Source organism: Leptopilina heterotoma, unplaced genomic scaffold (assembly GCF_015476425.1).
Source record: "Leptopilina heterotoma isolate Lh14 unplaced genomic scaffold, ASM1547642v1 Lhet_242, whole genome shotgun sequence".
In the NCBI taxonomy this organism is placed as follows: Eukaryota; Metazoa; Arthropoda; class Insecta; order Hymenoptera; family Figitidae; genus Leptopilina; species Leptopilina heterotoma.
In genome coordinates this window covers 275,808-288,642 of record NW_025110957.1, presented here as the reverse complement: position 1 = coordinate 288,642, position 12,835 = coordinate 275,808, and the positions used below count along the sequence as shown (strand labels likewise).

The 12,835-nt window shown below is 24.7% G+C and overlaps 2 protein-coding genes across 4 annotated transcripts; one reads left to right on the top strand and one right to left on the bottom strand.

The window, feature by feature from the left end:
* Window positions 1-1,900: 1,900 nt before the first annotated feature.
* On the top strand, window positions 1,901-8,283 carry LOC122503057 (protein ALP1-like). Of its 3 annotated transcripts, none has more exons than XM_043613467.1 (4): window positions 1,901-1,929; window positions 4,909-5,258; window positions 7,344-7,563; window positions 7,808-8,283. In XM_043613467.1, exons 2-4 carry the CDS (start codon window positions 4,949-4,951, stop codon window positions 8,223-8,225), a joined length of 948 nt encoding a protein of 315 aa, XP_043469402.1. In that variant the 5' UTR covers window positions 1,901-1,929; window positions 4,909-4,948; the 3' UTR covers window positions 8,226-8,283. The 3 variants fall into 3 exon arrangements, with proteins under 3 accessions (XP_043469402.1, XP_043469400.1, XP_043469399.1); XM_043613465.1 differs by lacking the exon at window positions 1,901-1,929 and adding an exon at window positions 2,169-2,229; XM_043613464.1 differs by lacking the exon at window positions 1,901-1,929 and having other exon boundaries at window positions 4,555-5,258.
* Window positions 8,284-8,672: 389 nt separating this feature from the next.
* On the bottom strand, window positions 8,673-9,822 carry LOC122503061. Its single transcript, XM_043613484.1, has 3 exons — window positions 9,775-9,822; window positions 9,220-9,525; window positions 8,673-9,031 (listed from the first exon to the last, which is right to left on the bottom strand). Exons 2-3 carry the CDS (start codon window positions 9,485-9,487, stop codon window positions 8,697-8,699), a joined length of 603 nt encoding a protein of 200 aa, XP_043469419.1. The 5' UTR covers window positions 9,488-9,525; window positions 9,775-9,822; the 3' UTR covers window positions 8,673-8,696.
* Window positions 9,823-12,835: the final 3,013 nt, after the last annotated feature.

Below are 12,835 nucleotides of genomic sequence, written 5' to 3'. Positions count from 1 at the left end.
AAAAACCCCCGAGTAACAAGTTTTAAACGAATCTGATTAATTTTTTAAAATTTTTTCGTCCGTCATAGGAGAAAATGTATCTTGACACTTTTTTTATTTATTATTATTTTAATTATTTATTATTATTTTTTTACTTTTGTTTTTTTTAATTATCTGCTGGAAGAGTTTTACTAGAGCTAAGAATTTAAAATTTTTAGTAATATGTATTAGTTTCAAAGTTATGATGACTTTAATGCATTTGTGGTACAGCGTATGTACCACTGGGCGTTAAAGGGTTAAAGCCCATTCCACATGTGAGCCAAACGGACGCCCGACACGACGCAACGTGTCCCCTCCACTAGCTATCTCAACGTAGGGGAATTGCACGGTATATGTATACTGTTGCACTTCTATCTTTTCGCTCGATACTGATCAAAATGCAATTGAATAATTATAATTATATTATATTATATTATATTATATTATATTATATTATATTATATTATATTATATTATATTATATTATATTATATTATATTATATTATATTATATTATATTATATTATATTATATTATATTATATTATATTATATTATATTATATTATATTATATTATATTATATTATATTATATTATATTATATTATATTATATTATATTATATTACATATACTGTAGGGGAAGTGCGCCAGTTGTAGGCACCCTCCGGTTGTGGGCACCCCTACGTAAACTTCGACGGCAAGCAGACTTTACTGATCTAAGTATTGCAAGTCGTGTTCGTTGACAATACGGACTTTTCGTATTGATAACGAAACAAATATATGCATTTGTGTAATAGCTGTGAGCATAATAAAGAAAATTTGCATTAAATAAATAAAAAAGTAATTTTGTATTGTTTTCGAAGAGCAACATATGGGTGTAGATTCGTTCAGAAAAGAAGGGTTTAATTTTTTTTTTGCAGTGTTGTCATTATATTTTGTGATTTACCTTCGTGTTTAACCAAAATCCTGCATCACAAAATGTGTTGGTCTTTTTAAAAAATGACTGTCATTCCCGGTTGTGGGCACCTTTATGTTAAGGAGGCTCTACCATCTGACAATGATGAGGACTACTGTCTCATCTATCTAAACTTTCTGCCAAGGAAAGTGACAGCCGCAAACTCCATTAAATGCGATGAATATAGTCGTTCAGTGCATTAGAAGTGCGTTATGGTATGCGTACTAGCTACTTCACATGAAGCATTATGCTTTTGTTAGCGATGAGCATAGTGTGAAAACGTGTCATCATTTTTGTTCTTTATCCCGGCAAATTCTCTTAAAATAAAGAAACTTTCATTTCTTCTTTATTTGTGTTGGTTTCCTTTAATATTTTTCCATTTTTAGCGGATTTTTCAAGGGTGCCCACAACCGGGTACAAAATTTTTTTTGTCAAAAAATTCCCATTTCACTAACTTTCTAATAAAACTTTTTTATTTAAAGGAGTCAATTTAATTCCTTCACTGACAGTCACCTTAGACCTCTAGCTTTAAATTCGTACACATATATTTGTATAATATGCACATGGACAAATGTTATGAGGCAAAATCAAAAGGGTGCCCACAACCGGAACACTTCCCTTACTATATACTATCGGTTTTAAAAATAATTTTTATATAGTCTATATAAAATACATTTTAACCATTGTCATAAATTTTCTGCTTCGTTTACATTTCAAACAAATTATTCACAATGTTAAAAACCTTAGGAAAATTAATGTGTAAAAATATTAAAGCATATTAGGAAATTTAATAAAAATGTATTTTCTTAGTTTGAAAATGTATATTTGTGACGTACTACTTTTTAAATAGTCTTTTCAGTTAAATAAAACTGTTCATGCGCAGTTTAGTTTGTTATTGAGCAGTTGTACATAATCTATTTTAAGTTTTCTGTTCAGATAGTAGTATCACTTTACAGTAAGTACCTTTTTTATATCTACTATTATTTATGTAGAAATATTCGTTTTTGAGACACTTCAATAAAACAATAGGGAAGAACAAAAATTAAAAAAATGTTTTTTTAGTAAAAATTAAAAATCCCTTATTAAATATACAAATTGTGAAATTTAATTTGGTAATATTAGGTTTCAAGAAGATAGAAAAAATGTGCACAAAAAATTTGAAGAGGAGTCTCATATTTATAAAATTTATAAATATATTTAGATAAATATTAATAATATTAATATTCATAATTTATAGAAATATATTTTAATTCAGGTAAATTATAATTTAATAAAAATTCGTCCGTTAATTGTATATATAATCTATTAATCATTATTATTCTACATTATTTGTATTTGCTCTATATGAAGGAATAGTCAAGGGAAAATTAAGAAATTTCGTTAAAAAATATTTATAGAAATGTAGTTAATACTTTTCAATAACTTACAGGTGATCATTTTCGCAATTAAAGTTATAAAAAAATTTTGATAATTGTAAATTTTACATTTAATTGAATTATTATTTAATCGTTTTTAGGGTTCCGTACACCTACGGTGTAACGGCGGAACCCTATTGGTGAGACTCTGTTGTCCGTAGCCAAATCGTGTCCCCCCCCTAGCGGCTAAACTATTTGACCTAAAGAGCTCAAATTTGGTCCAGATAGGGGAGGGTAGGCTACATTGAACCGGGTATTTTATAAAGTCCAAGAACTAATAAAATTTTACTAATTTCGATCAGGTTTTTGTATCAAAATTAAGCTGAAGTACTCCTTTAGTTAATACACACGTTACAAACACAAATTATTATGATTAAATAATTAAATTTAATTTTTTTCTAACAAGTCACACTTTTCTTATTTTGAAGAATGTGTGTCTACATTGAACCACCTTTAATAAAACACTACAATTTACTTCTAAAATAATATTTCCACTTACACATTGTAAAAAATCTTATTTTTCACTCAAAAAAATAGAAAATTGTTGTTAAAGAGTTATTATTTGTTAATATAGGAGATTAATATATTCTGATGTCAGGTTAGGTAGGTAAAGTGACAGTTTGAGTTTATTTCGTTCACAATTGTGATGAAAGCATGTCTTCCAGTATTTTCTTTACTAATTAGTAGAGCAGACAATTTTACAACTCTTAAAATTGAAAATTCTTTGCTTTTTCGGGTGGTTCAATGATGCCGCACTCACTGTATTCACATGACATTCACAACAAAAATTGTTTATAATAAATTTATGTAAGAGTTAAAATTCCTTATCACATCGGAATATTGAAGTTGGCACCCTAAGCTAAATAAATCACAAGTTTACTAATTTTTAAAACTTCCTATTTCAAAAAAAAACTTGATTATATTTCCACAAAATTTTTTGTTTTGTACGTGAAAAACAGTTTTTTTGGTTTTTCTTTATAAATAATAAACCTACGTGCCCGAAATTTTTGGACATAGTTTGTTTCAGTAAAACTAACTTATATATTAAATAAGAAAAAATTCCACTCAGTCATTTCTCAGAAAATTGAAGTGGTTCACTGTTGACGCTGGTTCAATGTAGCCTACTCTCCCCTATGTATTTTCACTCGTAGATTACAGGAAAAATATAGCGAATGTGATTGGACGTGATGGTCATAGCGTTGTCAAGGAAATAACAAGATTTTTGGCCAAAAATGCATAAAAAGTGACCATTCCCCCCCCCTTAACTTCTAAACTATTCGACATGGAGAGCTGAAATTTTCCATGCTGGTGTATTTTTACTCGAATATTACAGGAAAAATATAGACAACTTGATATGTAATGATGGCCATAGCGTTGTCAAGGAAAAACTAAAAAAATTTTTAAAAAAAATTTTTTTTCTCTAACTTTTACATTATTTGACCTAATGAGCTGAAAATTGGTATCCTAGTGTATTATTACAGTCTGACGACAAAAAATTTATTTAAGAAACTTTTTGAAAAAAAAATTTAAAAAAAATTTTTTTAAATTTTTTTTTCAAAAAAAAAAATTTTTTTTAATTTTTTTTAGTTTAAACACGTGGCATTAAATATTTTAAGGAAGAGAGTGAAATTTTAAGAGAATAAATGAGAGATTGTTTTCTGACTTTAATTTCTTAACTAAAAAAAAAAATTGGACAAGTGCGAGTTGTACTCGCACTGCAATGGCGGGTTCCGTACACAAATATTAAAACAATACTTGCAACATTTATCGGTAATTGATAGAATTAAAATAAACAATTAAAAAAATATATTAAAATCATTTGATAAAAAAAATAACTAAAAAAAATTAAAGTATTGTATATCTAATATTGTAAACAATAATAAGCAGAGGAACTATAATTTTGAAAACTTTGTTCCTCTGCTTATTATTGTTTACAATATTAGATATATACAATACTTTAATTTTTTTAGTTATTCTTTTTTATCAAATGATTTTAATATATTTTTTTAATTGTTTATTTTAATTTTATCAATTACCGATAAATGTTGCAATTGTTTTAATATTTGTGTACGGAACCCGCCATTGCAGTGCGAGTACAACTCGCACTTGTCCAATTTTTTATATTTAAGTAATAACATTAAATATTCTCATATTTGAAATTTAGATTTTATTGGAAAAGTTGATATTATATTTATAAATATTTACATTATCCAGAATATATCTATTCAAATCAATTTATAATCTGGAAAATTTGAAATTGTTGTAAATTAATTTTTATTTTACATTGTATTCATCGTGCAGAAGTAGATAACTATATACATTTATTCGAAAAGTTTATTAAACAGTAAAAATATTAATTTTTTGTATACAAATAGATATTACTATAAAAAAAAAATTTTGAAAGACGTATTTAACTTGTTTTTAAATTTTGTTTTAATTCTTTTTCATACCTTTTGAAAATTTTTACGCGAAAAAAGAGTTATGTGAGTTAAATTATTTATTATGAATATTAATATAAGTTTTTTAGCTCATGGCGACAGCACCCTGACTTTATCAAATATGTATTTTATTGGACGTTCAACATTATATCAAATCATTAGCAATGTATGTGAAAAAGTATGGGAAATTCTTTCGCCTATATATCTACCAGAGAAAAGCGTCGACGACTGGATTAACATTAGCAACGAATTTGAGAGAAAATGGAATTTTCCAAATTGCTTAGGAGCCATCGATGGAAAACATATCAGGATAAAGAAACCACCTGGATCTGGTTCACTTTTCTTTAATTACAAGAAATATTATAGTTTCGTTCTAATGGCCCTTTGTGACGCTGACTACCGTTTTACGTGGATCGACGTAGGAGATTATGGTATAAATGCTGAAATATTTTTTAACAACCTAAAAAATGTAATCTTGTTGTTAGAGGAAAAATCCTCTTCTAATATCCTCTCAATGTTTCCTCTCAAAACAGAACTATTTCACTTGGATGTACAGGGTTGCCACAGGTCAGGGAAATCAGGGAAAAGTCAGGGAAAGTAAAATTGGTCAGGGAAGTCAGGGGAAAGTCAGGGATTTTTACTAAAAGTACTGGAAAAAATTGAATTTTTAAAATTCATGAGAAAACTCTGAATTTTCTTCCTTTTTGCCTCGTAAATTATGAAATTACCTCTAATTTTAATACAAAATCTTCAATTTTTTCAATTTCTGACAATAATTTCTTGTTAAATAACTTCATTTTTCAAAAACTATCATAAAATTATGACATACAAATTATTTTAGAAATAATTTTAACAATTTTCATAAATACTAGATTGATAGAAGAATTTCAGTTAAAAATACTAAAAAAATTTGGATTCTGGAAAAGTTACAAATGATTACAGAAATTCAATTATTTTCAAAAGTTACAAAAATTCTTCGCAAAATTTCAATTATGTTCAAAAATTAAAAAAAAATTCTCGTCAAAATTTCAATTATCTTTATAAATAATAAAATTCTTCATCGAAATTCAATTATTTTAAAAAATTTTAATAAAATTCTTGTCAAAATTCCACAGGAATTCAATTATTCAATATTTAATAAATTTCTTTGTAATAATTCAATTATTTTTCATAAGTAATAAAATTTTCATAGGAATTCAATTATTTAAAATACAAAATTTCATAAAATTTTTCCAAAAATATCAATTATATAAAAACATTTTTATCAAATATTTTCATGAATTCAATTATTTTTATAAATAATAAAATTCTTTACCGAAATTCAATTACTTTTATAAACTTGAATAAAATTCGTTGCAAGAATTTAATTATTTATATAAATAATGAAATTTTTCGCCGACATTCAATTATTTTATGAAAATTTTAATTATTTATTTAATTATTATTTTTATGAATTATTTTTTATACAATATTTTAATCAAATTCCTCGATAAATGTAATTATTCTTAAAAATTTTATTAAAATTTGTCAAACGAATTCAATTATTTAAAATTTTATTGATAAAATTCTTTATGAGAATTCAATTTTAATAAACATTCAATTATTCAATAAATTATTTATTTTTTAATTTAAATAATTGAATTTTTTTTAGAATTTTCTAATAAAAGTTGATTTAAAAATGAATAAACGAATAATTGATTTATTATTATTTATAAAAATAATTGAATTATTGCAACTAATTTTATTACATTTTTTTAAATAATTGAATTTTTTTGTGAAATTGTACTTCTTGTAAAAATAATTGAATTCTTGCGAAGGATTTTTTTTAGGATTTTTGTAAATAAAAAAATAAAATTTTTTAAAAAATTTTATGGCAATTTAAATTATTACAAAACATGAAGTCTTCGACTCGGAATGGTCGTCTTCTTCATGTTTTGTAATAATATTCTTATAAGTTGTTGAATTTCAAAAAGGTTAAAATTTGAATATTTTGAAGAATTTTAATTCCTACCGAAAAATAATAATGATTAATATTTATTTAGAAAAGAGGTTATTGATGTATTCGAATAATTTTACATTTAAAGAAATTCGCAAATAAATGTATTAAGAATATTTTTTTTGAGTATCTAATAATTTTTAGAGTGAATCAGAATATTCTTTAGGGTCAGGGAAAAAGTGAAATTTTTTTCTGGAAATCAGGGAAAAGTCAGGGAAAAATAAAATTAAATATTTGTGGCAACCCTGATGTAGAATATTTTTATTTTTTTTGTGGTTAATAATATAACAGAAAACAATGTTTTTGAAGTTAAAATATTTAAAAAATTCAATTCAAATGAAGTAAATGAACAAATAAATATATTAATTAATTTAAGTAATTAACTTATAATCATTAATTATATTTATTTCATTGAAAACGTTTAATGTAGTCCATCAAAATAATGTAATTTTCATTTCTTTGAATTTTGAATTATTTGATTTATTAATTTCATTTAAATCTCATTCTCCAAATGTTGTAGGATCTTTGAACGACTCGAGTGTTTTTAATGCTAGTGGTTTTGGCCAAGAATTAGCAGAAGGAAGGTATCCCCTACCTCATCCGAAATGTTTACCTGGAAGTAATGAAAGCATTCCATACTTCTTTATTGGCGACGAGGCATTTGGTTTGCGCTTATATTTAATGCGTCCATTTTCAAGAAGAAACGTTACCCTAGATGCTCAAAAATTATTTAATTATTGGTATGTGTAACAAAGTTATCATTATTTTTTTGTCAGGGCTGTCATAGGTTTGAGTAGTTACATAATTTTATGAAAGCTACTGGAAAAAGTATGAAATGTATAAAATTACTACGAAAAAATTATGTTGTTGAAAATTTTGATAAAAAGAGACTTTTTCATAAGTATAATTAATATTATACATTAGAGAAAGATTTAAATTTGTGAAAAATTCGTTTAAAGAATGTTTAATTCTTTTGTATTTCAGTTTATCTCATGCTCGCATGTCTATCGAAGATACCTTTGGAATACTAGCAAGCGTTTGGCAAATCCTTCATACGTCTTTAGATTTAAAATTAGAAACATCGATAAAAATAGTACAGTGTCTTGCTTGTTTACATAACTTTTTATTAACGAGCAAAATAAATGAAAGCGCTGAAAATAGGCAATATGTAACGGAAGATGTATTAAGAAGAATCAGAGAAAGATACAGTTCTAATAAAGATATCGACCTGAATCTTGAAGCTAAAGACAACGATAATGCTTTTGAAAATGAAGAAATCGAACATGTTGAAGATGAAGATGAGTATGAAGGAAATGGAATAAACAATTCTCACATAAATGGACAAAAAATGAGGAACATTTTAACTTCTTATTTTGAAAGACAGAATAATGAAGTCACTTAGACTTTAATCATAAACATAGCTTTTTAATATACTTTGTGTTCAATGAGATTAAAAAATGTGTAAAAAAAACTATTGTAAACCAACTTAGGTTAAATAATTTTTAAAAACATTGATATAATTATAAAGTAAAAGTTTTATTTAAACAAAAACATTTTCTATAGAAATACAAATATTTTAAGTGTTATAATTTTTTTTGCAGGCGCACAGTTATAAACAATATAAATTGTGTCATCCGTAACAGTTATAATAAAATTTGATAATAATGTTTTTAACTTTTCTAAGAATTCAAGAGTACATTATTAATCATTTCTTTCAGTTATAAATATATTTATTAATCACAGCAATATAATATATTCATTAATCACAGCAACATATATTAATATGATTTATCACAACTGTTATTTAAACATTATAATAATTAAAAATGTAAGTGGGTTCAAGATTTTGTATTTAATCAATAGCCCGCTTAAGTTAAAGAACTTCTGCCCTGTGTAACATGTCTTCCATATCGTCCATTAAAATTTCAAAAACACCGTGTTTTGCATATGAAGGAATTTTTCTAAACATTTTTAAGAGTTCTTCTTCATACCCATCTTGAAATTGATGTTGTTGCTGATGCTGTTCCTGTTGTGGTTTATTTATTTTATTATCTTTAATTGACATCAATTTACTTTTTTTATTGTAGTATTGAGTTACCATGTCTGTAAGCGATTTAAATGAATCTAATGCTTTGTCAAACTTTTCCTCACTTTTGTCAATGCTTCTTTTATTTCTTCTAGCAAAAGCGTCTTCCGGCGGATGATTGTCTACAATAAAAAAAATATTATACTTTTTCTCCCGGTTTAATATTTTCTAATTCTAAAATTGTAACATTTTATAATTCTTAAACTAAAAGATTTATAATATCATTTCGAAATAGCAACGCGACAGAATTGAAGCATCTATGTAATTTATTAACCATAAAAAATTCATTAATTATAAAAATATTATTTACTTTGTGCTCTATTATCTGTAGCGTTTTCCTGTTGCTGGAAATTATTGATGACACCAGATTGAAAGTTTTCAGCATTTGTACTTGCAGCTTTTCCCGTTATTGGCACTTTCAATAATTTACTGCTATGTAAAGAATTATTTTTTGCTTTTTTAGTCTTTGTTAATGGTATCGGTTCAGATAATTTCTCATTCGAAATAATAGTTGGTTTATTTCCTTTTTCCAGCCTTGAATTATTAGATTTATGATTTGGAGGAATATGTTTCTCCATGATGTTAGATAAAGACCAGTTGCCAAATGATTTACCATCTAAAATGTTAAAAAATAACAATTGTAAGCACAATATTCATTTTTAGTCGTAAATTTTGGTAATGCCTTTAAATGCCAATTTGCGATATTGCATATTCTTTAAAAGATTTATGATTTTTAACATTAAAAGCAAGAACTACTAAAATATTTCGACAGTTTTTTAGTTACACTTTCCGGGTCATGAATCTTCTTCAGTCTATGTCTTTTTTAGAAAAAATATTCAGTTTGACATGACATTTAATAAATTACCTCTAATTTTTCCGAACAAATTATTGAAATTGTTATATGGATGGGGCAAAATTCCTCAATTGTCCTAACTTAAAATCGAAAGTCTTCAAATCGGGCTGATTTTTGCACAAACTTTAATACTATGGGAGAGAACTTTACCCATAAAATATTAAGATATTTTATTAAAAATTGTAGGGGGGAGAGGGGGTTAAAGTTTTTGGTAACGTGTGGACAGTGGATTCTTTTAGCTAATATAGCTAAAATACAGTAGAGTGGACAAAATTTTGACCTATATGTTTTCGAAAGGTTTTTTCCTCCTCTTTCGAATGGTGTAAAAATTTTTTTTTTTAATTAACAATTTAACTAATTTTTTTCAAAATTAAAAATATTTTTCACTTTTTTTTAAAAAACGGCATTTTTTTTTCTCTTTTTTTTGCTTTAAAATAAAGCTTAATATGTGTACTTTCCATAACTGATTCTGAAAAAATGACGTTTTTTTTGTTTTCGAATTATTAATTAATTAATTAATAAAAATCAGTAAAAAATTACTAAAAAATGAAATATTTTTTAAGCAAGTAAACTTTTCTGAATTATGAGATTATCATCGTAAAGCTTACCTAATTTCGCATCCAACAAGTATAATTACACCTATTTTTACAAATAATTGTTAAATAAATAAATAATTGAAAATTTATTTATTAATTTTTTGAAATTGTTTATAAAAAATAGTTAAAAATAAACTTGTTGGGTGCGGAAGTTGGTGAGCTTTACGTTTGCAAGCGCAAAATTAAGAAAAGTTTATTTCTTTGAAAAATAATAATTTTTTAAAATAATTTTTATTAATTAATTAATAAATAATACGAAAAGAAAAATGTCATTTTTTCCTAATCGGGTATTAAAAGTACACATATTAAGCTTTGCTTGAAATAAGAATAAAAATAAAAAATGTCATTTTTCCAAAAATGAATAAATAAATAATCAATTATTTATTTAGTTAGATGAAATTTTATTTGTGGATTCTTAATATATTAATTTAAATAATTTGTAGGCCAGTTTTTCCACAATTGTTTGTTTATTAACTTATGTTATTAAAACAACGTTTCGGTAGTAACCACTACCCTTATCAAGTTTAAATTAAAAGCAATAAAGCATTGTCAAGAAAATAATTAAGTTTTTGTAAAATAAAGTATTTTAAATATTATATCATTTTCGTTCAATTAATAAAAATTTTTTTTTTTTTTTGTGTTATATAATTAAAATTTAAAAGGATGACACAAAAAAAAAAAAAAAATTTTATTAATTGAACGAAAATGATATAATATTTAAAATACTTTATTTTACAAAAACTTAATTATTTTCTTGACAATGCTTTATTGCTTTTAATTTAAACTTGATAAGGGTAGTGGTTACTACCGAAACGTTGTTTTAATAACATAAGTTAATAAACAAACAATTGTGGAAAAACTGGCCTACAAATTATTTAAATTAATAAATTATTTATTTATTTAACAATTATTTATAAAAAATAGTTTAGTTTATGCTTGCTGGATGCGGAATTTTGTAAGCTTTACGATGATAAGCTCATAATTAAGAAAAGTTTATTTGCTTGAAAAATATTTAATTTTTTAGTAATTTCTTACTATTATTAATTAGTTAATTAATTAATTAATTAATTATTCGAAACACAAAAGAAAACGGCACTTTTTCCTAATCGAGTATTGAAAGTACACATATTGAGCTTTATTTTAAAGCAAGAAAGAAGAAAAAAATGTCCTTTTTTCAAAAAATTAATAAATAAATTTTCAATTATTTATTTATTTAACAATTATTTGTAAAAATAGGTGTAATTATACTTGTTGGATGCGGAATTAGGTAAGCTTTAGGATGATAATCTCATAATTCAGAAAATTTTTAATAAAATATCTTAATATTTTATGGGTAAAGTTCTCTCCCATAGTATTAAAGTTTGTGCAAAAATCAGCCCGATTTGAAGACTTTCGATTTTAAGTTAGGACAATTGAGGAATTTTGCCCCGGATGTACGTTGTTGTGAACATCTATTTTGTGAGCATTATAAGGTCCATTAGAAAACTCTGAAAAATTGTAAAAAATGATAAAATATTTATTTTTGTTTTTATAAGTTATTTAATTTAAAAATTATTATTAAAGAATTACTATATACATACATATGTTATAACATTTTACCAAATAAAAAAATTTACTGTAGAAGTTTTTATAGAACAATTATTTTTTATTATTAATGAGATGATTTACCTTCAGTTTTATCTAAATTTGTATCACAATGCTTAGAACAGTCAGAGATTAATTCATCAATAGCAGCAGGTGCAACATGAGATACTAAAAAATTGTACAAAAAAATCATAAATTAATGAAATACTTATATTTTTGTCAATATCTAATAAAAAGTTTTCGTGAAAAAATACCTTTAGTTTCATGAAAATTATTGTCCTTCTGTTTGGAGCTATCAGAGAATACTTCGCTGTCAATAGCAGATGAAATATAAGGCACTAAGAATTTGAAAACATGGATTAATAAATAAATTCCTTCAGAAGTCAAGTTTTAATGTTAGCATATTATTATAAATATAACTTTCAATGCTTAATGTAAAACACTGTCTAAAATTGTAAGTTCACCCTTTTATATTATTGCAATAAATGATCTAATTTATAAAATAAATTAACTTTAATTTTATTTTCTTCTACCTATTAAAATTATGTACTCAAAAAGTAAGCGATAAACAAAAGAAATACTTCATTTTTCAATAAAATATCTCATAAATTGTTTACTTTGCAATATTTGTTAATTTAAATACTCGAAAGATAATAAACATTTTTCAAGGAACTTGCATGTAATTCGAAAAACAAAGCACACTAATGAGAATATATTTCGTTTAAATATGCAAAATTAGCTTACAAATAAACCAAAAGACTGAAAAATGTTCACTGTTTTAGAAGTAATTTGAATTAAAGAAAAGTTAGAAATTTAACCATTTTTATGATATCTTAAATAAAAATTAAACTAATTCTTTTGGCTAGGGCTCATTTTTTGTGTAACTTTTCCAA